We start from the raw sequence: 23,100 nt of genomic DNA, 5'->3' as shown, positions 1-23,100 counted from the left end.
ACATTCTCTTTCTCCAGTGGTACCAGTACCGTTCATTCAAATTCAATGGGTGAAGTGTATCTCATTATCTATTGTCTCATACCTATTTAATAAAAATCATTTGTTCTCAACTATTGCTTTTCTTTTGTTGTAATAATAGCCTAATAGTGTAATATAACTCGCATACTATTATCAAAGGACTTGATTGATAATGGTATACTTTATACTCTTATTAGCATACGTGATGACGTCGTCCAAGGATTTGCTGTCGATGTCCGACAAATCGAACAAGGAACGGAAGTGCAGCATGAGAGAGAAAAGAGATGTTTTGTCTATGAAGTTAGTTCGCTAATGTTAATATATATTATCATTAAAGGAAGAAGTGAAGCGGCGAATTGCTGAAGGACGCGTTTCCTTCTTTGCGATAGCCCGACATCAGATAGTCCTCCTGGACTAACCCGTCACTGTCTCTGAGAGCAGCAACAACTCAGGTAACGTTACGCTCACCAAGCTCATCAAGCTAACGCTATCCGACGTTAACGAGCCAAGTGTCAAGAGTGTGTGGCTACGTTTGCTCACCTGTGTTATTCAAATAACCAAAGTAGTCAGCGACGTTCGGTGAAGTGGACATCGTCAGCCATGGTTATGTTGCGAGTTCACATTGCCACAATGACAGCAACAACGCCAGGCTAACTTATAACAACGCCGACTAACGTTAACTGGTTAACCTAACTTAGTTGTTAGCCGGCTAGAAATAAGATAACTAGCTTATGTCAACGTTAGCTAACCTAGCTAGCTGTTAAGCTAGCGTAACATTTCGAGGGTCTTACCTTGGTCCCCTGCTCGTTGGTGGTGATGTAATATTTACATGTCGTCCAGGTTTAGCTGCTAAGACTGTGGTACAAAGGTAGAGCTCAGCTATGGACAACTTTACGCCCAATATGTGGGCAAAACAGGAGTCCTTTATTATTTATATATATATATATATATATATATATATATATATATATATATATATATATATATATATTCATCCATCCATCCATCCATCCATCCATCCATCAGGTGGCATGATGAAGTATCATGCCATGAGGCAATGAATGTCTGCCTTTATGAAGAGACTCTGTTTCTAATGGAGCCCTTGCTTTATTTACTGGCTTGTTTTGTCTTGAAGCCATTGCTGTATTTTGACATGTTTCGTGTGCCCTGTCAGCCAGGATGGATCCAGCTCTACTGAGGGAGAGGGAGCTGTTCAAGAAAAGAGCTCTGTCCACTCCGGCTGTAGAGAAGAGACAGGCTGCCTCCGACTCCGGATCGCACAAGAAGAAGAAGTCCAAAGTTGACAAGGAGAGCTCCTCTGGGTCCAAACACAGCGCTGGTAAGTGAAGAAGGCTTGCTTACCTCACACGTTTGTTACAGCAAATGGTTTCCTCCCAGTGTTGTAAGTGGGTTGTGTCGGGATGGAAGCTGACATGTAACTGTGGTGCCCATCACTGTGCTGTAAGTATCGGTAGAGATGGAACAATCACCATTTTAATGGCCGTAATGGCCATGTACAGCTTACGTTTCAAAATCGGAATCGCTCCTCCGAAATAACGTATATCTCTATTATCAGTTTCATCCTTCTGAACTTCTTAATAAGCAGAGCACAGCTTAAATAGTAAAAGGATTTTTTACTAAACAGCCACTCTATTGGTGGATGCATTGCAGTTTTGTATGCATGTAAACAGAGGAGGAAAACACGTCAGTTCTGTTGCTGCTTCTTCTGCTTTAAGCATCCATCAGCTTACAGCCTGTTTTCCAGTAACATGCACTTGAGGTAGCTCTATGAGGTTCCCTCATCCGTCCTAACTTCTCTATGGACCGCTACTTTTTCAGTATCTTGACCGTCAGCGCTCATATCGTCTGAGCCGGCTTTGTCCTTCTCATATTCCAGTCCTTCATTTTAAATCATCCGATTTTATAAATGGCACAAAAATAAATTCCCCATCATCAGTAGCCTATGGTGCAGCTTCATCTCCAGAGCTACTGTCATCAGAGCCCTCCGGTATCAAAGAAAAGGCTGCTCTGCACTAAACCCAACACTCAGGTGCTGCACCTTGTGTTACATAGACAGTAAGCAAACCTCTTCATCATTGTGTCTGTATCTATTCATAGTTGACAGTGAGACAGCAGTGCCATCAAGAGGCCAAACAGGGTAAACACATTACTGGCTGCTATGAATACAGAAATGTAATGCGTAGACTCTACAGACCTCAGGTCTCTAGATACTCAAAACACTTTATCGAGAAAAACAATGCATACAAAAGCATTTTAATCATTCTGACGCCATGCAGAACATTGTTAAACAAATAGTTTGAGGAAAAGCAGGGAGTTGTGGCTCTAATGGAATTAAATTAATCAATTAGACAGGGTGTAATTACCAGGTTGCGAAAGACCCGAGGTCTGCATTAATGATTTAATTGGAGCGAAAACTGCAGTGCGATCACTGTTGTGTTCAACACACACCCATACATACATACAAGTACATACAGAAATAGAAACTGCGCTTGTCTGATAAATGTCTGCCCAAGTATGAGTCTGTAACTCTGACATGAACAATGTCATATTTGTAGTAGTGGGCTAAAGTTAAACATCGAAAATGTCATCTTTCCGTGTTGTCGGTTGACAGAATCAGTACTGCACACATTTGAGATGTCAAACTGAAGCGTTTCAGAGATGGAGAGAAAATGTTGTAAATTGTTGAAACCATTAACAAAATTTACTCTCCAACTCTGAAACGCTTTGCAAGTACTTTTCTGCTGGATAGTTATAGGCGTCAAAAGATTTATTTGCCTTCAATTTGTCTTAACTATGTCCTTACAAGGCTGCCGCTAGCTACCAACCCGCTATTGGACTAATTTTCTGCAACCGTGGTAGCATGAAAGCAAGGTGGAATGGGCAGGCTTCCCGTGCTTTCATGCTGCACTGGTAACAGAAAATGAGCCGAACAAAGACAGTCATCCGGCGATGTGCTTTCCTACGCCGTGTGGATGAAGCATTGAGCTGTTAAATTTTACTCATTAAGCAGCTGGCTAGTTAGCTACCTTGCTAGCTCCACCATGCTTTCATGCTACACCGGTTACAGAAAAGGAGCCCCCAGCAGGCTGGTGGCCAGCGGCAGGGCTGGGTCCCTCAGACTGACTCCTCGCCGCTCAGGAGACGGACTAGCTAGCTAGCTAACTAGCCGTCCTCTCCGGAGCTCTCGTCTGCTCTCCTCCCGGCGTAGGCGTCAGCTTATCTGGTCCCGCCAGTCAATATTAACTTTCCTCGGCTAACACATCCGTCTTCCTCGCAAAGAAAAGGCTGGTACATAATTCAGTGACAATTTATTAGGCATTTTGCATTTAGGCCTATGAAATCATACATTGTGCTCAAGACGGCATGATAAATGTACAGCACTGTGCAGCAACCAAGTGTCATGAGGCAATGCTAAACATGTTGACAACACTTGCATACAATTTACTAAAGAGCAGAGAAACGCAGGTTTTATTCGATGTTGTCCGAGTTAGCTTGATCATTTGTTTGTTGTTCCTCAAATCCTGGTGTGAAACTCGGATAGTGTCTTTAACTTGGGACAGCGTTTTCTAACCGTACACAACAATTTACCATATCTCTTATAAGCGCATGTGCAGCCGGCTCAGTGCAGTACTCACAGGGCAGATGTCATAGAACAAGAATACTGATATTGGGTCATAGTAGTGTTTTTATGTCAACATGGCCACTCTATGAGAACTATTTCTAGCACTAATGTTAATCGACTGCTCTGTCTGTTTCTGGTGTAAAAATGTGACTTTCAGAGCCCCCTCCCCCCCGTGTATGTGGCAGTGAATGGAGATGTGTGAAGATTCCCTCCTAACTGAAATAAAAAAGCTAATTAGACTCGCCCCAAATCGGTGACAAACTGCCCCCTTCTTTCTGTTTTTTTTTTTTTTTTTACATTGTTCTGTTACCTCATTCTCTGCATCCTCTCAACTGTCAGCAACTGAACCACTAGTGGGCACTTTTATTAGAAGTTCTTTCCTCAGGGCATCTGGGTCAACGCTGTGGTATTGCCCAGTTCAGAAACCTGAATTCCTACTCTTCCTCATCTTGGTCCTCGCGGCCCCCTACACCACCTCAGTGCGGGATTCTGGCTCCTTGCAGATGCTGGTCATGAGCTTGCCGCAGCCTCCCGGCCCCTCCTCCTGTAGCTGGTGGTGTGTCTTCCCTTTGGCGCAGCAACCGCAGTCCAGCAGCTCATAGAGCACGGCCAGGGCCGCCAGAGACACGACGGTGAGGATGAAGAGCAGCAGGATGATGAAGCAGGCCACGTTCCAGCCGTCATGGAAAGGGTAGACCTCCTGGACCTGCAGGGAGACACGGGGTACAAGGACGGCCTCCGGGTGCCACGGGAGACTACTTGGGTGTATGGCAGTAGTGCTGTTGGCCATGATTTCTGGGTAAAGAAGCAACAAAAACAGGGAGAGAGACAGATTGTTAAACGCCTGCAACAGTGTTTGGTTCTAGGTTGTTCTGGGAACAGCAGCAGGGAGCACAAATTAGAGAGGTTTCCATGGTGAGAGGATGATATAGGAAATTAAAGTAGTAGAAGAACGCCTCCCTACAGATCGTGTGCCTGAATTTTATTTTCACTTTTACACAGATAATGTACTGTTTGACAAGTACGTAGTCTAACCAGAGACATAATTGTGAGTTAAATGAGAAGACGGTGTGTTATTAGAGCAAAAGTTTATATTGCAAAAGAGCACAAACCCCGCTGAGGCCATCTGCTCGCAACCAAAATAGACTTGAAAGCCTGGAAGAAAAGGATGGCTGCACAAGGAAATGTGGCTTTTACGGTCTATGGTTTGCAACTCTATGGCCATAATGTAAATGTTGCGATTGAGGAACTGCAATCTAGTAACGAAGTTAAAAGGTGTTCTGCAACATTCACACTGTCAGCTCGTTGGTCTTTCCTCAGATAGCCTTTCACATTTTCAGCCAAAGCCAACCATTTAAAAATCCACAGGGAAGAGCACGCCAGTGTCTCTGTACACACACACACACACACACACACACACACACACACACACACACACACACTCTGATTCACTCATGTGCACATGCATGCTCTAAACACACATATGCACACATGCACACAAGCGGAGACATTTTTATATTGCATACTGGCACCAAGGAAGCTGACCCAGATTACACTTGAGTGAGCCACAGAGATGAGTTGAGGAAGCATAAGTGCTTCTCTTTAAGCTGTAAGGTTACTTATTTATTTATTTTTTGGCGTATTTTCTTCTTTTACGATTATTGTGACTTGGCTTACCGTGTGTAAAAACACCCATTTGTCGTGTACGAAAGTAATAGATTTGTGTCGTCTCATGTGACCTGCGTGTGTGAGAGTGTATTCGGACGAGTGCTTCCTGTGTGATGGTTTTTTTTCCGCGTTACTTGACACTAATGTCACAGAACCCCGTCTGTTGTCGTGGCTTCAGTTGTCTCAAGGGGAGGGGTAGTAAGCTTAAGTGCCAAAATACTTACACGGTGACGCGGTGATTTTAAAGTAGGCTAGGTGAGGCAGGAAAATGATGTCTATCAAGGGGGGGCTCGGTTTATGTGAGCAGGCTGAAGCACATCCGTCAATGCACAGAATGTGATGCAACTTTTACTCCCTCTTTAACATCAACTCATTGCCATGACAACAACCTCTTTTTACTAATTTGTCTCGGCCGGTATTGCCCCCCGCCCCCCCCCAGGTCTCTCTGCTCTTTTCTTCTGTCACATACGCAATGACAGATTGGCTCCCTACAGCATCTGTTCACCCCCCCAAAAAATGAGCCCCACCCCAGCCAGGCTCTTAAGGTGTTACGGGATTGTATATTGCTCTCTGGATACACACAGCGGCCTCCTCTCACGAAAACACACACACACACACACACACACACACACACACACACACACACACACACACACACACATTGATGCACTCCTAATGCCCCTGGCTGGCTCCTCACAGCTGTCGGCCCCTCATTGATTTTTGCCTCCAGAGCTGCAGTTTGCATCTCCACAAAACAACAGACAGGATGCACACGAGTGTCTCCCCACACACGCTGGCATTCCAGCGGGGACACACATCCATGTTTATTTAATCCATTGCGTGTCTGCTCAGCTCTTGGCCTAAATATTACAGGTGCCACCTAAAGCTCTCAGTGCAGTTATTGGTACAGCATGAATTACATTTTCCATACATAGTTAGATATAATGATTTGCAGTTTTAGATTTCTCTAATGCAGTCAGGAATTGACTTCTGCTGTATTTAAAAAAAAATAAAACTAAAATGCTTGATCCCCCCCCCCCCCATATGTTCATCATAGCTACACAGTGAGACCATGAGCCTGTAGCTTAAATTCACGCTGTGGATTGTTATGATGTTTTGATGTCAAACATGCGCACGTTATTCTGATGATGCAATGATTGGAAGAAGGAAGAAGAAGAAAATGCACACTCACCGGTGTATCTGGCTCAGTCTTCAGAAGATGCAAGTCAACAAATGCGGCTCTCCCTTCTTCTTAGTGCTCCACCTCTCGCTCCCGTCTTCCGCTCTCTCCCTCCTCCGCGTTCGCTCCTCGACCTGTTTTTCCTCCTCGGCACTCTCTCTCGGGCGCGCACTTCCAGCCGCCGCCGCCGCTCGTGCACCCGCCCCGCCCCGCTCCCCTCCCCGCCACTCCTTGCGGCTCCTCGCGTCCCGGCGCGGCCTCCGTCTCCCCCGCCATTGGCTCTCTCCGTGTAGCCCTGCCTCTGCACCATTCGTTCGCCGGTCTGTCACAATTTCCAGCGTCCCGCCCACAGCGCAGCTCACGGCGGCAGCAGCTCCCGCCCACATATGGTGAATCATTCACGAGCCCGGTGTCTGATTTCAGCTTTGATTGGCCAGGCCTCAGACGGTCTAAAGGGGGGGAGCATTGTTGGACTCCAGCAGAGAAGAGGACCGGCTGGCAGGGCTGCTCTCATGTACTACTCCTGCAGTATTTATATGGTATTTTTGCTACATTAAAGTATCAGGCAGATGATAGTCATAATTTTTCATGTGGTCACCAAATCCCATAAAAATACCAAAACTTAGCAATGAGTCTATCCAACTAACAAGTTGTGACTGTCATTTTCCTCTGTGCCATGGAATGATTGGTTGTTATTAAAAACACACATAAACACGTGAATATGGCCACTACAGATTATTTGAGTCAATTCCACATGCCTGCTGCTATAAATACTGGTTAGCCCTCCTAACGTGTTAACTCGCCCCTGGAAATAGTCTCCAACTTTAGAGAAATATAAATATTGTGATCCTTTTTTAACAAATTACATCTTCAGCGGGAACAACTAGGCTTGAGTGCCACAGAATGCACTGCTTTGTTGGTTTTAGTCTTTTCACAGCATTTGTTGACAATAAAAAAGATGTAATTAAAATGTTATACCCATTCAAAATAAAGATTAGTGACCTCCATAGACAGTAATGCCAGTTGGGCTTTGTCTCGCGATGGTTTTCTCTCCACTGGTTTCAGCCTTTACTGTCGATAATGTGTGACATTTAAATATTTTTCCTGAACCTTTTTCTTTCTCTCTTCCTCCACAGAGTCTAATAATGGCAACTTTAACATCAAGACGAGCTCTGGGTACAAGTTTGGCTGCCTCGCCAAGATAGTCAATTACATGAAGGTAGGCCTCCCTCTCCTAGAAAAGGAACGTTCTCTGGTAATTTACTGGGGATTGTATTAAAGCGACGGTTCACCCCGTAATAGAAACTACATGTTTTCCTCTTACGTGTACTGCAATGCTGTTTATCAATCTAGATCGTTTTGGAACTATTAGGCATGTATTTGCTAGATTTTAAGCTTGTCGTCATCTCATCTGTGAGTCAGTTGAGTCCGCTGCGTAACATTTGGTCCCCAGTCTTTCTTTTGGTCCGCTAACAGCTTGTTTATCACGCTGTGACACTGCAAAGAGGCAGCCGGGCCCCGTCACACATAGCTGTCTGAGTCATCCCCCGCTACAGAAACTCGCGCCCTCCAGTTGACAGATTTTCCTTTTAATGTGTGCTTTTGTGGTGTCATCTGTTGAGCACACAGTTTCGTAAACCGTGTAAAGTACCCCGACATTTGGATGTCAGGCGCAAAAATCGCCGCAGACGTTTGGCTGAAAGGTGGGAGCTGAGAATTGCTTACATCTTAAAATTAACGCAAAGGAAGATTTTGTACTTGGTGTGCAGGTGCGTGTGTGCGTGCGTGTTTTCTTTATGTAAATCTGTGTGTGTCTCTCTCCTTGACTCTCAGACTAGGCATCAGAATGGTGATACACACTGCCTGACCCTGGAGGAGATTCTGGATGAGACCAAACTTCTCGACATCGGCATGAAACAAAAACAGTGGCTCATGACCGAGGTGTGCTTCACGTTTCCTGAGTATTCGCACACATCACCCAACATTCAATACCTTGTGTGCATGCTCCGAAAGGTGAATACGTTCGGTTAAGTGTTTCCTCTCCCACAACCGGCCTACTTGTTCAGTTCGATGCAGAAACAGACACAGAGGTTAGAGTTAATTCCCCGACACATATGCACATCGCCCAGCTCCACCACTTAAAGCTACTTTAGGAACTTTCTTTTTGCGTCGAGTAGGGCGGTCTCTGTGGACAATTCAATTTAATTGAGACCGTTTCATAACCAGTTAAAAGTTCCTCACAGTAACTTGAACTAGAGACTTTAAAAACCTGACATCTACCGCTTCACTCTCCAACAATGTCAGGCCTTGGTCAACAACCCGAAAATCGACGTCCGCGATGGGACGTATGGCTTCAAGCCCAAGTACAACCTGAAGGACAAGAAAGCCTTGCTGAGGCTGCTGGACAAACACGACCAGCTGGGCCTGGGAGGAGTGCTGCTGGACGACGTGGAGGAGGGGCTGCCCAATTCAGCCAAGGCCATCAAGGTTACCACGCATTACATGTAGCACACGCGTGCCTGCCAGCTAATGTATACTGTGCATTGTGTTTGTTAATGGAAAGGGACGTGTTTGTGTGTCCTGCCTTCGAACACGGTGGAGACTTAACAATAAAGACATTTTAGCAGAAATGTGAGCTGTGGTGTGTTCGCAGGCTTTGGGGGATCAGCTCATTTTTGTGACGAGGCCAGATAAGAAGAAGATCCTCTTCTACAACGACAAGCACTGCCAGTTTACGGTAGACGAAGGTGAGCATAATGTCTCGGTCCACTGTAACACGTCTCTCTCTCTCTCTGTGTCCGTCCGTCTTGGCTGTATTTGACTGACTCTGTTTTTATAAGATTTGGCTGCTGGAGGTTTTGATAATCGATTGTTTAAGTCGTCGTAAAAATTTGAACGTCAAACCAGCCTCTAACAGACAAATTATTTGGGTTTAGCTTTCCCTCGATCTATTTGATATCATTGGAACATAAATATGTTTGCCACTTTGAACTGCTGGTCAGATAAACAAAGCATTATTGTCTAGTATGTTTGGTCAAAACCGTGAAATAATTTGTAAGACCATCTATTGGATTGGAATGTTTCTGGATCAAAAAACTTGTCTTTAATTGTAGAATTCCAGAAATTGTGGAGGAGTGTTCCAGTTGATTCCATTGATGAGGAGAAGATTGACGAGTACCTGAAGAAACAAGGCATCTCCTCCATGCAGGAAACCGGACCAAAGAAAGTGGTCGGTGTCCCCTTGTCTCCCACCTGCTTGATTTTCATTCTAACTTCCCAACTCTACATTTGCTTTCTCTGGTTTATTTCACTGGGAAAAAAAATATTTTCAAATGTAAACAATTACATTTCTACTTTATCGATCAAGCATCTTAATCAGTGCTGACTGTGTTTGTGTGCTCTCTGTGCAGTTACCAGTTCAAAAGAGGAAGAAGCAAGGTGGGCAGAGGAAGAGACACTTCAAGACCCACAACAACCACTTGGCAGGCGTTCTGGAGGACTATTCGGAGGGCGTTCCTGTGAAGAAGTGAGAGGCTTCCCCTCGCTGCCTTATGCCCTCAGAGAGGTGATGGAGCCCCTGACCACACGACAATTCAGAGACTATTTCATGGCAGCCTGTTGAGCTCATTTTTCTTTCTTCGCATTCCTGTCAGTGATCGCCGGCCGTGTATTACATGGAGTGAACTGCAGCTGTGTTGTGGAATCCTTTTTAGTTTATTGATCAGTGACAACTGCAGGAAAAGAGTACTGAGACCATTTAACCAAAACCACCATCCTTACCGGGAGAGGCAACCCCACTGTTAGAATTCAGATGAGGTTTCTTCATTTTATTTCGTTTATTGCAAAGAGGTGTGTCTGTGTGTTTGGAAGCTTTTATTTTGAAGGGCGGTAGTCCTCATCTGATGGCAGCCTTCCATCCCTTTAATAGGACTAGCAGCAGACAGGCTTGTGTTGTGCAGTGCATCACATTGAGCTCTCTCATCCAGCATGAACCATCTTACTTCTTGTGGACTTTCAAAGTTTTTCAATTCTCTTGACTTTGCAGCACCATGCGGCGTAGTGGTTTAAAATACTACAACTTTTTGGAACTTATTTTAATAAATGACACTGTTACAAGATACTGTGTCTTTGCTTGATTCACATGCACTGCGGTGACTTTCAGATCAGTTAGTTTACATTTTAAATGCAAACATTTAAGTGTTTTATATATTAAAGTCATATTGACAATTAATGAAAATACATGAAATGTCTCAGTGTGATGTTGATGAACACTGAAAACTAACAATAAATTCTATGTATTCTTACTGCACTCTTTACAACAGAGTGATGAAATGACCAGTAACCACAGTGGTCATATACGATGTCTGAGGTTATTTAATTAATCAATCATAGAAAAGGGTGCATGAGCAGAGCAAGATGAAGATGAAAAGCTTTGTGGTTAGAGTAGAAAATCTTTTTCAGAAAGTGACAAGCTAGGTACATATTATATAATTATATACAGTACATTCACGCTTCCTTCCAGAATGACCTATTTAAATACGGGTCTGCTAGCCATTTACAAGTCAACTTCAGAAGCATTCAGTTGCATTCTAGCTGGCAGTGTGGCCGGCTTTAACTGTTTTCTTCAGATGGTGGTAGTTCGGCAAAATCTTCATCAGAAAGTCCAGCTGAAGAGTCTGAGGCTGTGAAGGTGAGAACAAACATTAATAAGCTGAGGATTTATGAGTGGTGTTTTTCACATTGGAGATTTAATTTTTTTCCTTTACTACGCAGGAATGTCCAAATCCTAATATGAACCTGCAGTGTAAATGTTATTGCACACTTTTTTTAGTCAGCGGAGAGCCATAAAAACATAGCACATTTGCTATGGATTTCACACAGGGTGCTATTGCACGAACCATGGTTGAAATACTTTAAATATTTATTTATGTAGGAGCACTTAGACGTGAAATATGTGCTTTGAAGACGAGCAATATCTGTGATCATATAAACACTAATGCAGGGCCCATTCAAAACTGGCAACCGCTCGTACAAACTACTTCACGCTCGACGCTGCATTTCCTTTGGTCCTGAGAGATACACCGGCCAAGCGTGAAGTACATCGGATGAACTCCTTCCATCATTTAGATGACCAAATGTGTAACCAATCAGCAGGGATTCACCATGATATACAGTAAGACCTTTTAGTAACTTAGCAGGACAGGTGTGCCAGTGAAATCTACTACAAAATACCACCTCAGGCTCCTGCCTCCAGTTACCAATGAGTTAAATCAACCCCTCTCTGACGGCCTCAGTGAAAGAAAACACACATTTTAATTGGTCCACCTGGGAGCACAAAACTTAATGGATCGCCACGGTACCTGCGGCCTCTCCGTCTGAACCCGCCTCATACATCCAGAGCCGTAGATGACCGTGTTCTCTGGTATGACTTCACAGGTGTTGACCTGACAGAAGGCTCCAATGATACAGCCGCCGGTGAGGATCACATTCCTCCCGACGTCAGCTAGACAACAAAAAAGAGGAGAATTGAAATAGGGTGATCTGATTGGTTTTATTTGATCAGATAAAAAAAAAAACACAACTATGCACGGCAGTTATTACACATGTTAAAAACAAAGATGAAAACGCAATAGAGGCCGAAGGCTTATGTCCATAGCGGTCCTGCAGATGTTTGTTATTCACACATAAACATACGCTGAAAGAAAACAAAGACACAAACATTCTACCTTTGGATTCAATCACGTTGTTGTCCCCAATTTTCAGGGCTTGTGATACTGTGAGTTGTCAGCTAAGGCATTTTTTTTATATAGTTAATGGTCACAATATGAAATTATTTGACTTCTAGAATAAGAGTGGTCGGAGAAGTCAAAAAGGATACCACAGCCAACTTCAAACACGTTGTTCATGCCGATGGTCATCGTCTTTGGTTCCACCTCGGACTCCGGTGTGATGTTTTCTGGGTAACTGTGGGGTAGAACAAACAAGTGTGTTATTGTCCTGATGCAGTCACAGGTGAATTCAAAACAGAGACAGCCCCTGTACCAAGAGTACCCATCTTATAACAGTGTTATAGCCGACGTGTTACACATCGAGGAACAAGGAATCGTGAGTTACCCATTAATGATCAGAGCTTGCTCCTCGATCAAGTTGCCTTCTCCTATCACGATGGGTCCTGCCTCTGCGATGATGCGTGCTTTTGGGTGGACTACTGTCCTTGGGCCTGAGGAAACACAGATCATTACAACAATAATAATAAGTTAAGTTAAGTTAACGCAACGTTAAACCTGCAGAATTAGTTCAATTTAATCCGATTGGAGGTTAAGAAATGCAAGTTTTGTCAAGTCAGCATGTCTACGTCTACACCTTACCTATGGTGACATCTCCTCGAATTTCACTTTCAACACAAATTACGGCTCCAGCAGCTATCTTGACACTGTAAAAAAAATAGTAAAAAAATAAGTAAAACAGTGACCGAGGACACGAGAGACGAATAAGGGTGAAAATGTTAGCTAACGTTGCTAGCTAGCCAATTCACTAGCGGTCTAAACAAGGTACGTAGTTACTTTATTGTGACCATTTAGTCACTTTTTTGTTTGTTATTAACTTTAAACTTAGCGGCTATACAGCATTAATGGGCTAACATGACTTTTACCTTTTCTGAGCATTTGGTTTATCAGCCATTGTGACCGAGGGGAGGCACGGTTGATTCACTCGATTATCGATTTGGTGTCCTTGCTATCACACCGCTATGCGCATGCGTCAGTCGACTCGATAATAAGATGGCTCTAATTCTAGCATGGTGATTATCTGGTTAAAGATGGGGATTGAGAAGAGTTCAGCTCACTTCAGAAACGTCTATAGTCTGTACAAAATGACCAGGACGACATACTTAATAACACAGATGCAAACTAGTTAATTATGGGAGGAAATAATATACGTTACTATAGTAACAGACAGCCTCATTTATGACCTCAGCACTCCAGTCATTGGGCCACACAACATCATTTTATCTTTAATTCAACAGTGAGGTGTATTTTCCGTGATCCACGGATCTGTTCGTTTGTATATAAAGATAAAGTGTTTCTCCAGGGCAAAAACAAAACAAATAGCAACGTGTAAATTCAACATTTCCACATACTGCATCATCCAGTGCCGCAGAATTAACGCACAGTAGGAGAATAGGGACCGCGCAGTCTATCTTCAGGACATACATGTGGATCACATTAATTTAATTAAAGATACACACAACTGGCTCAAATGTTTTCTAATATTAACTGGGGCCAAATTTACCATAGTAAAATAGTGTCGTTAGAGACACTTGCTTAAAAGTGATTCTGTGATACATTTGGTTAATCATAAATCACACACACTAGGTCATATCTTATTGTAGCAGTCCGGAGATGTAACGTTAGTGGTGGGATTGAACATTATGAGCCATATGTGGTGACCTGTGGACTTGTGAACCTTTGAGGGCGACAGACAGACAGGTAAGTTTGCGTTAATAATGTACTTTGACCCTCATCGCTCCCACTACAATGTCAAAACAAGGAAGGCTCGGAAGTGGCGTCTGCTTGCTATGGCAAAAGGGAAGCTGAAGAAGAAATCAGAAGACACATCTTCAGTCATAGGGGTGAACCAGGCAAGCCAGAAAGAAATGAGACAACCAGAGAAACAAATGTTTTCCCTCGCTGCCCTCGCTTTGGTCGTAGCCGTTTGCGTGGTACCGCTGACAGCTGAAATATCTACCTGTAAGTATCCACGACTGTTGACAAGTGGAAAATAAAGCAGCATAGTGCTTCGTAGCTAGGTTAGCTATAGCTAGCTAGTTAATTCACGCTACCTAGTTCGTTAATGTCCAGCACAATATGACATTACTTTCACCTTATTACGCGTTTAAATCGCATTTCATCAACCAAGTGGAGCATCGCCACGATAGATACGTCGCTTAAGTATTTGACTATTAAGTCATAAAACCGGTTAGCTCGAAGCTAACTGTAGAGCAACTATAACAGCAACAACCCAAATGAACAGTTGTCAGTCCCAGAATGAGTAATTTAAACTTCCCTCTTGGGGGTAGTTTACGGATTAATACAGCATGTGACCACGGGGGCTGTGCAGCCATAACTTCAGCCCTCTCACATGCTTTGCTATTCCAGGCAGCAACGTTAGCTGTAGTTTGCAGTTGATACTGGGCAGTTTCGTCCCTCTGCCTACCCAGCTAGCTAACCCTCTCTCTGGTATGGAATAGGCTTGTCGTCCATAAAGGTAGCAGTGAACCACAGGTTTGGGGTAAGTATCAGATAGCTAGCTGCGCAGCTGTAACCTCTGCTGAGGTTTTTAAAAAATGAACGCCTTCACTGCACGATTTCTCTGACTTGCACGATATGTAGGTCAACATGAAGTCAAGGGAACTGTGGATTATTTTGCGCATGTGCCCCCTGGTTCTAACTTTTGCAATGACAAACGTATTGCAATCGGTTTCTCGTTCATATGAATAATGACCACAAGGTTTGTTCAGTGAACATTGCCTTCACACAGTTGGGTGTGGTCAGCTACACTTGATGCGGTTGCATGTGGAAAAAAACAAAAACGTTTTCAACTAATGCTGCTATTTCTTACTCCAGCTGGCCACTCTCATCAAAAGCACATAGCCCTGAAGATGGATGAGGCGATTCTGAAAGTCAACAATGAGCTGGACACTGACGTGGTGGTGTCCTGGGTGTCAGAGCGATGCTATCAGGTACACACACACACACACACACACACACACACACACACACACACACACACACACACACACACACACTCTAGATATTGTCCTGCTGTTGATTGTGTAGTTATGAGACTTGATTCAGATGAGGATGGTGTTCTGATCTGGACCCATCGTGTCCCTGTGTGCTAGTGTTTGTACCAGCAGCTGGGGGTGCTACCCGCAGGACCCGGTCCTGGCCAGCCCAGTTCAGCAAACTTTGTTGTGAGCACACAGCATGAAATCACACTACAGCTCAACAGCCCCTCTAGCAACCTGCAGCTTTGCACGTGAGTAAAAGAACACAGACATGCTTCACAAACACCAGAACTGGCAATATGGTAAAACATATACAGTGTAAACGATTCAGAAATTTTACCTTGAAATCCATTCTTAAAGTGATTTACAGTACATCTATAAATTAGTGTTTCATAAAATACATTTCTTAGTTTTATATGTTACTAAACAGGTATTCTTTAAGGGGGATTGAGTATCTTATAGGATTCTAATGGGATTGATGCCCTCATGGACATGATAACACAGCTGAGCTGATTATGAATGAATATAACATTCGAGGGTCTTCACAGATCCTTCACAGTTCCACTTCACCGCTGAGATGCACAAGCACATCTTAAATATAATATTTCATTGTTATTTCATAACCATATAGGGTACATTTTTACAAAGAGCAGACTGGAAAGTTCAACATTGCAGTGGACATCATTTTCATTTATTGGCTTTTATCTAGTCTTTTATATCTTGTATTTTTTATTTGTTCTTATTTAGTTTGATTTTATACAGTGTTTTTAGGCTATGGTTTATACATATTTTACTTCACTCTAATTTTACTTTTTATTAACTTCATACCGTATTACCATGCTCCATTTATTCAGGTTTGTATTTCATTTTTTATTATTTTCTTAACTTGACGTGCGTTAGTCTCTTCATCTTCTCTCCTTTTAGTCTTGTTTTATGTGACTTCCTGTTTGTTTGTGTCATTCATTTGTTATCCACTTTGAATTGTGTTTGATTTGTTTGAAAGGCGCTATACAAGTAAAACTTGACTGATTGATTAATGATGTATTTGACAAACAGTATAATTTCTTCCACATTTCATCAGGCTTAGTGGAGTGCATCAACTAGCCACCCTGTTATCAAAACATTGTTAAATGACCATCTACATATATAGAATGACGGATCCATGGAATGACCATGAGCATATATACGTATATCAGTCGGCCTGGTTGGTTTGCTGCACGGCATTATGCATCATTTTACCATTTCAGGGTTCCATTCCACTTTGGGGAGCACGGGAACTACTCTCTGTGGGTGAAGAATCTGAACGACCCCTCAGTAGTCAACTGCTCCATCGTGACTGATGCGGACCCCGTCAACAGCTACATCTTGTACGACGTGCTCATGTCTGGAGTGTTTTAATGCCATATTCATCCCTGTCACGCTGTACAAACAACGTGGCACGTTCAGATAATGATCTCTCTCTCTCTCTCTCTCTCTCTCTCTCTCTCCACACAGCGATCTCGGTAGCTTTCGCTATCTTCGCTGGGCTGGCCTTGGCTTCTGCCATCGGAACAAAAATATTAGGGTAAAGTGATAAACATCTCTTGCTGAGATTACTGCCGAGTACAGATAAACCCTCCTGCTGTATTCGTGTGTCTCGAGCGTGAACTGTGAGTGTGTGTGTGTGTGTGTGTGTGTGTGTGTGTGTGTGTGTGTGTGTGTGTGTGTGTGTGTGTGTGTGTGTGTGTTGTGTATTATAGACTTACTCCTAAACTGGTTGATTTGCTTTTTGTCCAGGCTTGACGTAGTGAAGGGTATCCTGTTCCGAATCAGCGGCTCCATGGAGACGGAGAGGCTCATCAACTCTGTGAGTGTTTGTGTAGAGAGGATATTTATTCCAACCACAAACTATAGGACCTGATTTTGCCAGCTAAATGTCTTTTATTTATTTATTGTGGTTTGCATTTGAACTCTGCATTAAAAATCTCTTTAAGAGTTTGAAAAATGTGACATGAATACATTGTTTAAATTTTTTATGATGCATCACTTGGCTCTTAGGGGCTGTTGACACTAAAATAATTAAAGGTTTAAGTGGAGAGTATTGTTATACTCCTTCAAAATAAAACTAAATATTGAATAAAAATGTTCTTCAAAAACCTCATAGTGGTCAAATCTTCATGGGAATTGTCTTATCCATGATTTGTAAGTCCAGTGTTGATATCTAACTTTCATATTCAGGAGCTGGGCTCCCCTGGCAGGACGGTGTCACTAGTGGCCGACAACATCCTCCCTCCAGCTCCCAGCCCCAGCAAGAGGCTGCGATCTCTGGACACATTCAGAGGGTAAGCCCCTCCCCCTCTCCCCTCCTCACCCTCAGCCTCCTCAAAGACGGATATTAACTGAATTACCAGTTGGCCTGATCTTTCATATCATGTGATTTTTCACTGCAGAGTGACATTCATTTTAGGTGACTGACACTGGAAATGTGACTCACTAATAAGCCCCTACTGATGATGTTTCTGTGGTATTTTAGCGGTGACGCATCTATTGAAACAAATATGTCTGTGTAACTTTAGTTCTGTTTGGTGTAACCTCGATGCTTTTCCTCTATTTGCTGTCAGTTTGTCCTTGGTCATTATGGTGTTTGTGAACTATGGAGGAGGGCGGTACTGGTTCTTTAGACACGAAAGCTGGAATGGTGAGCCCCACCTGGTTCTACTTTTTATATGTTTAATCAGGTCAGAAATAAATCACAGATCTTTTCTGGCTTGGCGTTGCGGTTGATTTTTAAAGCCTGTGTTTTTCCCATTTTGTCTTCTTCCAGGCCTGACTGTTGCAGATCTAGTCTTCCCTTGGTAAGCCTTCATGCGATGTTCACCTTCTTTTTCTCTGCATCTCCTGATCTCACTCTTAGTGTCCCCCCCCTCGCCAGGTTTGTGTTCATAATGGGGACGTCCATCGCGCTGTCGATCAACTCCATGCTCCGCGCAGGCTCCACCCGCTGCTCGCTGCTGAGGAAAGTTGCGTGGAGGAGCGTGCAGCTCTTCATCATCGGCGTCTTCATCGTCAACCCAAACTACTGTCAGGGGCCATGTGAGTACGAGCTCACCGCTTCGCTGTCGACTTTAGTATCGCGAAACCATTCAGACGATTGACGACGCCTCGTTGTGTTTCTGCCTCACGCTGACACTCGTCCACTCCACAGTATCTTGGGACAACCTGAGGATCCCCGGTGTGTTGCAGCGCCTGGCCTGGTCTTACCTGGCTGTGGCCTGTCTGGATCTGTTGGTGGCGAGAGGTCATCTTGACATCCTTACAACGGTTAGCCAATGATGGAGCTCTGTCGTTCTGATCTCTTGTTTACCTGTGATGTATTTAAATATGTGTTTGATTGAGGGGCGTCTCTGTTCCCCAGGATGCTTGGTGGTCCCCTGGCCTGGACATCGTGCTGTACTGGCCCGCCTGGCTGTGTGTGCTTATCTTAGAAGTCATCTGGCTGTGCCTCACTTTCCTACTTCCTGTACCAGATTGCCCAACGTGAGTAAAACCGGGCGTGTTTGTGACCTCATAAAAAGAGAAGCGCTCAGCAAGCCACAAGGATTCGACCACTTCTGAAAAGTATTTTGTCTACGTGTCTTCCTTTGGGGTTTTGTAGGTGTTGGTGTGAAATAATCACACTGAAATGCAATGGCAGTTCAGTGTGATTATCAGGCGACGCTTTACTAGTGTCTATCAGTATGTTTTTGAGTCAGACCCAGGTTTTAAGATTTTCCGTCACTGAAATATGTTTAGGGAATTGAACAGCCAACACCATAAAGGAATTGGTAAAATAATAAAGAGTTGAAAAACCAATCCCTTAAAATGTAATCCTTAGTTTTGTAGTTTTCAAACCATACTCTTAATCCCATTTTTGGTCTCTAACTGGTGAGCCTGAGAGCACCATCTAGTGGGCTTAGAGGTACTGCTAAATGGTTAGATTAAATTAACAAAATATATATTTTTTGTGGTAACTTACAAAGCTAATAGGTATATCTGAATGTGCTCAACAATTCAAAGACATAAACTGAACAGTTATTCAAACAAGGCATAACTTCAATGACCAGTTACGTTTAAATATCAGCACTCTAATCACGACACATCATCAGAGAGGGGAAACGTGTTTAAACACTGCAAGCTAGCTCACGTTCCTTCGGATACGGTGACTCAAAAAGGATCTGGTTTCTGAAACTATAAGTGATGTGAAAAAAAAGGTTGAGAGGCTGATTCTTTGATCCCACATTGAAAACACTGACTCCCTCTGGTTCTGAACAGAGGCTATCTGGGTCCAGGTGGGATCGGGGACATGGGCTTGTACGCCAACTGTACCGGTGGAGCGGCCGCTTTCATTGACCGATGGCTGCTCGGAGAGAGCCACATCTACCAGACTCCTTCGTCACGGGTTAGTGACCAACAACACAACCCAAACACACCAAGAGCGGTGATACGATACTCGACTTTACACTTGAGTTAGCTTTAGTACATTTCAAATTCTGTTTCCGTTTCAAAAAAGGTGATTTATGCAACTCGTGTGCCATACGATCCAGAAGGTGTTCTTGGCAGCATCAACTCCATCCTCATGGCTTTTCTTGGACTGCAGGTATGTCGCCTCTGTTTGTCTGGTTCTCTCTTCTTTTATCCATATTTCTGATGTCAAAATTCACTATGATATAGCTGTTAATTGTTTTGTTTTTTTTATTGTCCCCCAGGCAGGAAAAATAATCTTACACTACAGAGATCTCCACACAAGTATAATGTCAAGATTTCTTACATGGGGTCTCCTACTGGTAAGCACATTCTACCGTATGCACACATGTGTTTCAATTTACTGTTACCGTTTAATTATATTGCTGAATATGATCTGAGTCTCAATGTTCGTTTGTTTGTTTGAGTTTAAATTTTGCTTTGCTGAGTGACTAATAAAGTGTCTTGTGACACACAGGGAGTCATATCAGCAATTCTGACCAAGTGCTCCACCGACCAGGGCTTCATTCCTGTCAACAAAAACCTCTGGTAAAGTAAAACCTCTGGTAAAGTCTGCTGTCAAACACTTTCAGACGGGACGGGTTTTGCAAATCAGTTGCTTTTTGGTATCTGTTGATTTTGAATGTTTGAGGAAGTAGCTGCAAAGTAATAGGCAGTTTAAAAAAATAATAATTAGCACTGAAGGGCTGTCGGACTGTTTTTCGTGCCTGCTATAATTTATGTTTAGGCTAGCTGGACTACGATTCCTCATCCTAAATTTGGAAACCATAAACATTCCACCAGAAAACAGAGTGTAATTAGCTGAAGTGTAAGCATGAGGCCGGGATTAAAGGCACGGTCAGGAGTTTTGAACCTTCAGCCACTGTTTTTGTGTCTCGTATGAAAGTTAGACATGAGAGAAATTATATATTTAAAAAAAAAGCTCCCCACACCTACAGGGATATTCCTGATGCATAGCTGCAGTAGGATGTCTTTCACAGCGCTGCATCACGTGTTCATTTCAATTCCAGGTCTCTGTCCTATGTGACGACGCTGGCCTGTTTTGCGTACGTGCTGCTGGTGCTGGTCTACTACACGGTGGACGTGAAGAGGTGGTGGTCTGGAGCACCTTTCTACTACCCTGGTGGGTAGATTGTAGACTGGCAGGCCTGCCACACACCTGTTCTTTTTTGTACTTTAAACCAATTTGATCAAGCACTTGTGGAGATGTAGTTCAGAGAAATCAGATCAACCAGATGCGCCATGTCTAAATCCGCTCTTCACTCCGATTCCCAGGTATGAACTCCATCCTCGTGTACGTGGGCCACGAAGTGTTCGAGGAATACTTCCCCTTCCGTTGGCGCATGGCCAACAGCCAATCCCACGGCGAGCACCTCACCCAGAACCTCGTGGCCACGTCCTGTTGGGTCTTCATCTCCTACATGCTCTACAGGAGGAAGATTTTCTGGAAGATTTAGAAGCGGAGGCCCCTAAATGATGGGACACAGAGGACAATGTTGATATCAGAATTGTAGGTCAAATCTGAAAATATTTGGAAAGCGGGAAACTGGAGACTCTTATATTTTGTCCAAACTATGGTGGTTATCTGTCACTACTTTTTTTTTTTCGTTTTTCGTTCAACCAGCACATCTTTTCATTTTTTAATTTCTTGTTAATTTCAATCACTAATTTACAAGACTTTTTCAAAAGATCTTCAGATACACAGCGGCTGCCAAACATCTTAACTCACTCAGGAAGAACACGTCGTAGAATGGTGAGGGAATTTAAAAACTGTGAACACTGACATTGTTGATCTGCCATTTAACTGTGTTATAGACGCTCGGTTTTCATTCCTCATCTTGCACCGCAGACGACGGCAGCAGCAGCAGGCTGTTGCAGTAGTGGTTTGTTGACTTCCCTTTGGGAGAATCCCTGCTGCCATCTTAAGTACCGTCGCATTGCTCTGAAAAGCTGAAGTGGGTTTTTGTGAGACTGGCCCTTCAAGAGCAGGAGGAGACATTAAATGATGCGGAACAGGCTACCAATAATGCATTGTGATCTCCCGTCGTTTCCACTGCAGAGTGGATGATGGAAGTGATATTCAAACAAGGGGAAATACGAATGTTTAACTATCTGCTGCAATATATCATTCCTCAGTTGTCTTTTCTTCTTTTCTTTTTCTTTTTTTTTGCAATCCTCTGCTCCCCCAGTGGTGTGACGCATGAAGCTGCATGTTACCAAGAGCTGAGGGGAAGTGAAGGAGGGCATGTGAGATGACTATAACCCGCTGGAGGGTGCTTGCTTTGCATTTTTTGGTTCATGCAGAAGGATTCATGTGTATGAGTTTCTTTTTGATCAGGTTTTCACAGAACTGACACGTTTTTGTAACACAATGTTGGCATTGGCAGAAGTGATTTGCCTTTCTCTTGAAAAAAAAGTTAGCTATTTTTGAGTCGCCATTTTTTTTCACATTTTGTAAAATGTTTCACAAGTTTATAGAAAGCAATTGTACTGTACAGTAGTTCAATTATGGGATTCTGAGGTGTGGTGACATCTTACCTCACCATAACACTGTTGCCATTACTGTCACAATACTGCATACATGTACGATTGGCAGGTATTACTTTTATTAACGCAGTCTGCAAAATCATATGTTCAGTCTGTGAAATATCCAAATGCTGTGGGTGATTTTGGAATAATTATTCATCCAGTATTGTCTAAATTGATGAAAATCATTGCGCCAAACTTTTATACATTGTTTTTTATTCACCGTTTGAAAATAAGTTTATGTAATAAAATGTGAATATCCAAAACATTATTGCTGTTTGACTCGTAATGTTGTTCTAATTAGTTTTCTCTTATCAGGCGTTAAGCCCTTAAATGAGGGGACTTCTCCCAGAACAATGATTACTAGTTATATAACTGCCATATGATGACTTTATATAACAATACATATTTTCCAGAGTTACAGTTCATGTAACATTATTTATCTTCAAGCTGTGTTTATTTATCTTCAAGCTGTGTTTCCAGCTCTTCGACGTGGAGGCAGGTGTAGTTTGCTTTATTGCTCAATAAGCCGTGGGAATCGAGTTACAGTGTGGGTGCCTTGTGGAGAAAAAAAAAAGCAAGTTGTGAGAGTGTCTCTCGGTCTCGCGATACGATCGGTCTCTCTTCATTTGTGTCTATTGTGAGAGTTTTTGCGCTCTCGCGCGACTTTGCAACTTTCCCACGCCTGTTGTTTTGGCGTCTGCCCGTTTCTCACCCCTTTGCCCCGTCACACCTCCCCCTCTTTTCTCTCCCCCCGCTCTTCCTTCCAGTCTGCTT

The 23,100-nt window shown here is 43.3% G+C and overlaps 4 protein-coding genes across 6 annotated transcripts; 2 read left to right on the top strand and 2 right to left on the bottom strand.

Annotated features, from left to right (window-relative positions):
• The first annotated feature begins 262 nt into the window (after positions 1–262).
• Positions 263–10,627, top strand: gtf2e2 (general transcription factor IIE, polypeptide 2, beta). Of its 2 annotated transcripts, none has more exons than XM_068727204.1 (8): positions 263–470; positions 1,193–1,357; positions 7,646–7,728; positions 8,343–8,450; positions 8,814–8,996; positions 9,163–9,256; positions 9,623–9,738; positions 9,920–10,627. In XM_068727204.1, the coding sequence occupies exons 2-8, from the start codon at positions 1,198–1,200 to the stop codon at positions 10,037–10,039; spliced, it is 864 nt and encodes a 287-aa protein (XP_068583305.1). In that variant the 5' UTR covers positions 263–470; positions 1,193–1,197; the 3' UTR covers positions 10,040–10,627. The 2 variants fall into 2 exon arrangements, with proteins under 2 accessions (XP_068583305.1, XP_068583304.1); XM_068727203.1 differs by having other exon boundaries at positions 8,343–8,522.
• Positions 3,331–6,703, bottom strand: smim18 (small integral membrane protein 18). Its single transcript, XM_068727720.1, has 2 exons — positions 6,522–6,703; positions 3,331–4,456 (listed from the first exon to the last, which is right to left on the bottom strand). The coding sequence occupies exon 2, from the start codon at positions 4,449–4,451 to the stop codon at positions 4,128–4,130; it is 324 nt and encodes a 107-aa protein (XP_068583821.1). The 5' UTR covers positions 4,452–4,456; positions 6,522–6,703; the 3' UTR covers positions 3,331–4,127.
• Positions 10,628–10,867: 240 nt separating the features above from the next.
• Positions 10,868–13,243, bottom strand: LOC137885066 (dynactin subunit 6-like). The gene is made up of 7 exons (XM_068727205.1): positions 13,162–13,243; positions 12,878–12,942; positions 12,624–12,729; positions 12,388–12,473; positions 12,236–12,283; positions 11,870–12,012; positions 10,868–11,191 (listed from the first exon to the last, which is right to left on the bottom strand). Exons 1-7 carry the CDS (start codon positions 13,188–13,190, stop codon positions 11,099–11,101), a joined length of 570 nt encoding a protein of 189 aa, XP_068583306.1. The 5' UTR covers positions 13,191–13,243; the 3' UTR covers positions 10,868–11,098.
• Positions 13,244–13,923: 680 nt separating this feature from the next.
• On the top strand, positions 13,924–22,592 carry hgsnat (heparan-alpha-glucosaminide N-acetyltransferase). Of its 2 annotated transcripts, none has more exons than XM_068727420.1 (18): positions 13,924–13,996; positions 15,134–15,249; positions 15,412–15,548; positions 16,545–16,661; positions 16,790–16,861; positions 17,074–17,143; positions 17,515–17,618; positions 17,898–17,974; positions 18,101–18,131; positions 18,209–18,369; positions 18,482–18,597; positions 18,692–18,813; positions 19,588–19,714; positions 19,826–19,912; positions 20,022–20,099; positions 20,255–20,325; positions 20,808–20,920; positions 21,073–22,592. In XM_068727420.1, the coding sequence occupies exons 2-18, from the start codon at positions 15,169–15,171 to the stop codon at positions 21,252–21,254; spliced, it is 1,746 nt and encodes a 581-aa protein (XP_068583521.1). In that variant the 5' UTR covers positions 13,924–13,996; positions 15,134–15,168; the 3' UTR covers positions 21,255–22,592. The 2 variants fall into 2 exon arrangements, with proteins under 2 accessions (XP_068583521.1, XP_068583520.1); XM_068727419.1 differs by lacking the exon at positions 13,924–13,996 and adding an exon at positions 14,056–14,257.
• The last annotated feature ends 508 nt before the right edge of the window (positions 22,593–23,100 follow it).

Source organism: Cebidichthys violaceus, unplaced genomic scaffold (assembly GCF_023349555.1).
Source record: "Cebidichthys violaceus isolate CVI_PGR_0920_01 unplaced genomic scaffold, fCebVio1.0.p SCAF_4, whole genome shotgun sequence".
In the NCBI taxonomy this organism is placed as follows: Eukaryota; Metazoa; Chordata; class Actinopteri; order Perciformes; family Stichaeidae; genus Cebidichthys; species Cebidichthys violaceus.
Note: the sequence above shows the minus strand (reverse complement) of the source record. Positions and strands in the feature narration are given on the sequence as shown.